Source organism: Myotis davidii, unplaced genomic scaffold, assembly GCF_000327345.1.
Source record: "Myotis davidii unplaced genomic scaffold, ASM32734v1 scaffold323, whole genome shotgun sequence".
In the NCBI taxonomy this organism is placed as follows: domain Eukaryota; kingdom Metazoa; phylum Chordata; class Mammalia; order Chiroptera; family Vespertilionidae; genus Myotis; species Myotis davidii.
In genome coordinates, this window is record NW_006295491.1 from 5,418,138 (window position 1) to 5,422,357 (window position 4,220).

Sequence of the window (4,220 nt, forward strand, 5' to 3'; positions counted from 1 at the left end):
AGAGCGTCAGGATTGGAGATGGCAGATGTAGCATCTGTCAACACACAGGTGATAGTTAATGCACCGGGGATGGATGAGAAAAGAGAAGAAGGCCAAAGACAAACTCCCAAAACACAGAAGCCCACAAAAAAGAGGTAGGTGGAGAATGTGAAATTGCAGCTAAGAGTGGAGAGAATTTAGAGGTCAAACTGTCTAATTTACTACCACGAAATGGTAAAATGTATTCATTTATGTATTTGTTTAGCAAACAGTGCCTTTTAAAGATAAATAAAATTTAAGATGATAGTTAAGTTTTACTCTCTGGGGAATCTTCAACATGTGTTGTATTGTCATTCCTCATTTTTGTTATTGACTAATTTGCTATTTTCTCTTCTGTAAAGGAAACTTTCCAGTATACACTCTTCAGATGGGCTGAAGAGCTTGATGCCCTCAGTAGAACACAAGACTTACTTGGTTGCTATGAGCAAGCCCTGGAACTGTTTCCTGATGATGAAGTGATTTGCAATAGTATGGGGGAGCATCTCTTCAGGTGTGTAGTGATTTCAGATTACTTGTTAAGAATTATTCTGTATCACCCGGATCAGGGATAAATTGTAAAGTAATTTGAACAGGGAAAGTTTAATATAAAGAATTATTAACTGTAACAGGATAGAGTAAAAAGGGATTAGCTAATAAGCTATAAAGAGAACTCAGAAGAATATAGGAATAGCAGGCATAATATGTAATAACAGAGCAGTTTTAATACAGTTATCACATAATGTATAATAGCCACTGTCCCTAAGGCTCAGGTTAGTATCAGGGAAGTGTCCCCCCACTAGGCTGAGATCCAGACCTTGCGAAGTGGATGTAACGTGGTTCCCAGATGGCAGAGAAGTCCTGTGATGCTTTGCAGGGAACTTGTAAATCTGTTCTCTGGAACTTGCCAAAATTTGCCATTAGAATTTCTGTCTACTCTCCTTAGAAACTTTATAATTAGGACTGATAAAAATACCAGAAATTTTTGTTTTGGATTTGTTTTAATAAATCTGGTTTCACTTCTTGGCTCTGCTCATCTGGTCACATTAAGTTTTATTTTTCTATGAAAAATTCCATATAAGAAATACCTGTGTCAGACTTTATTAGTCAGCCTCAGTAATGTAACTATAGTCTTAGTCGAAATGGCTGGTGGAGTGAAATGAGTACTCCTTTAAGAGACAAATATTTGATAGTTTCTAGTTGTAGAGTATGATAGTAACTAGGAAAATAAGACAGATTGTCAACTGCGGCTTGTTTACACTGACAGCTAACCTGATTCTGATACACAGACTCCATCTCTACAAATTAGCAGCCAACTCTCCATTTAAATGAAATTTAGTTTAAAAAGATTTTTTTAAAAATATATTTTATTGATTTTTTACAGAGAGGAAAGGAGAGAGAGAGTCAGAAACATTGATGAGAGAGAAACATCGACCAGCTGCCTCCTGCACATCTCCTACTGGGGAAGTGCCCGCAACCCTGGTACATGCCCTTGACCGGGATCGAACCTGGGACCTTTCAGTCCGCAGGCCGACGCTCTATCCACCGAGCCAAACCGGTTTCGGCTAAAAAGATTTTTAAGTAACTCTTCAAATTAGTTGGAAATCTACATTTTAAGTTCAAAGTTTTCTGTAGTTCTTTAGTTTATGCAAGTAGAATTACTTTATAGGACTCAATTATATTTCCAGATTACACACATATAATGATCATAACATAATAAGACTTAAGTTTTAGAATAAACTCAATTTAACAATTTGAGTGCTACACTTCTACACTTTTGGCAGATTGTAACTGTTGGTGAACTATTTTTGAAATAAAAAAAAACTTGGTGTTAATTTGCTTCAGGGGAGATATAAAACTATGCAACATTTCGAATTTAGACAATGTCAGTTCAGAATTTGTGATAATGTGAATGTGGCATTTGATGTATAGTTTACCTTTGTTCTTTAGGACAGGGGTTCTTAGCTTTTGTTCCATTCTATTTGTCTTATGAAAACAGTGTATAGCCCTAGCTGGTTTGGCTCAGTGGATAGAGCGTTGGCCTGCGGACTGAAGGGTCCCGGGTTCGATTCCGGTCAAGGGCATGTACCTTGGTTGTGGGCACTCCCCAGCGGTAGGCAGCTGATCGATGTTTCTCTCTCATCAATGTTTCTAACTCTCTATCCCTCTCCCTTCCTCTCTGTAAAAAACCAGTAAAATATATTTAAAACAAAAACAAAAACAAAAAAAAAACAGTGTATAACTTACTCCCCACCAAAGGAATCACTTTTCCAGGAGAAAAAGATTTCCAAAGTAAATGATAGCTTCCTAGCCTGATATTTGTGAGATAAAGTTGGTGTCTGGAGTGTCTTCTTGTGTTAGCCAGTCAGATTTAAGATATATTAAGTTGCTAGTCAGGGAAATAATTTTTTTTTTCTAGTTAAAAGAAAAAAGGCATTTTTGTAGTTGATTGGTGTTATTGGGACACATGAGTGTTTCCGTAAAAGATGTACTTTGAGTGGATCATGTATTTTTTAGATTAGCATTGCAGTTTAAGAAAACTGAATTATATATTAAGGGTCAAGCCTAAGGGAAATGTAAACCCAGGAAATGATTAGATGCAGGCTTGGCATTGATTTAACAGATCGTTCAAATTTTGAAATTTTAAAATATCCATTGCTAAGTTGGTTTCTCGACAAATAACGGTTACTTACGGTCTATTTTGCATTGTACTGTATGCTTTGGCAGTTGCAGGATAAGAATAAGACAGCTCTGTCTTCACGATACTTAAAAATAACATGAGTAACTTCATTTAATGTAGGGCGATTGCCTTTTGTTAGAGTGCAGTTTCCTGTTTGGAGTTCCCTTTTCTTGCTTAAATCGTACTCACAGTGAATAGTCTGATTCCATTTCTTTTTTAAAAAAATATATATTTTTATTAATTTCAGAGAGGAAGGAAGAGGGAGAGAGAGATAGCAACATCAATGATGAGAGAGAATCGTTGATTGGCTGCCTCCTGTATGCTCCCCACTGGGGATCGAGACTGCAACCTGGGCATGTGCCCTTGACCGGAATAGAACCTGGGACCTTTTAGTCCACAGGTTGATGCTCTATCCACTGAGCCAAACGGGTTAGGGCTGATTCCGTTTCTTTCAAGTTGATAGAATGCTTCAAGGTGCTTGTGAAGAAATCTGAGTGTAAAAGGGTTCTACTAGCTCAGTTCTCTTCAATGTGTGGACCACACACTGGTACTGATCCACAAATTACCAATCAATGACAGATTAATATAAAAATTGAGAGCAAGCCTTTGGGAATTTAAATCCAAGCATTTAATCAGGGAACGTGCTTGTTAAAAAGAGTTTGGACTAGTTTGAGTGCTGCTGAAATACTAGTCATGTGCAGTACAACTATCCTATATAATGAAAGCCTAATATGCTAAGTGTCCGGTCATCCAGTCGGCCGTTCAGTCAAAGAGTAATATGCTAATTATATGCTAAGGCCACTCAACTACTCACTATGACGTGTACTGACAACCAGGGGGCAGACAGTCAACTGGTCAACCAGTTGCTATGACGTGCACTGACCACTAGGGGGAAGATGTTCTGACTGGTAGGTGAGCTTGCTGCTGGGGTCCGGCCTATCGGGATTGAGTGAGATGGGCCAGACACGCCCTGGAGCCCTCCTGCGTCCCTCCCCGGTCCCAATTGTGCACTGGTGGGGTCCCTTGGCCTGGCCTGCGCCCTCTCGCAATCTGGGACCCCTTGGGAGATGTCAGAGAGCCGGTTTCGGCCTGATCCCACAGGCCAGGCCAAGGAACTCCACTGGTGCACGAATTTGTGAACCAGGCCTCTAGTTGGTTTATAAAGGATTAGGTACTTCAAAAGGGGTGGAACTGTCTATCTTTATTAGATAGATAGTTTAAGAAACTGTAATAGTTCTGGATGGTTTGATAGTTTTTTCCCTTTCTCTTCTATTTTTTATTTTATCACATTGAATTCAGTTGTAATTTTTTGGGTGACTCGCCTTTGATTTTTTCCAAAACATTTAGCTTAGTGTTCTTAGAAACAGTGGCTCTTTTTATTGCAGTCATATTTATTTCATTTCTGTAATCTTTAAGTAAAATATGTAATGATGGTAACAAGTACAACCGGTATAAACTGGTCTGGCAGCAAATTCAACTGACTCTTGATGACCATTCAACTCAGTTGCTGTGAGAAATGGTATGT

General features: G+C 38.7%; 1 protein-coding gene across 1 annotated transcript in view; it reads left to right on the top strand.

Moving 5' to 3' along the window:
- The window catches only part of PRMT9 (protein arginine methyltransferase 9), a 23,859-nt gene that overhangs the window by 2,439 nt on the left and 17,200 nt on the right, over positions 1 to 4,220 (top strand). Inside the window, exon 2 of the mRNA XM_006770154.2 lies at positions 381 to 529. Coding sequence (XP_006770217.1) covers positions 381 to 529 — 149 coding nt within the window. The remainder of the gene's footprint in view (positions 1 to 380; positions 530 to 4,220) is intronic.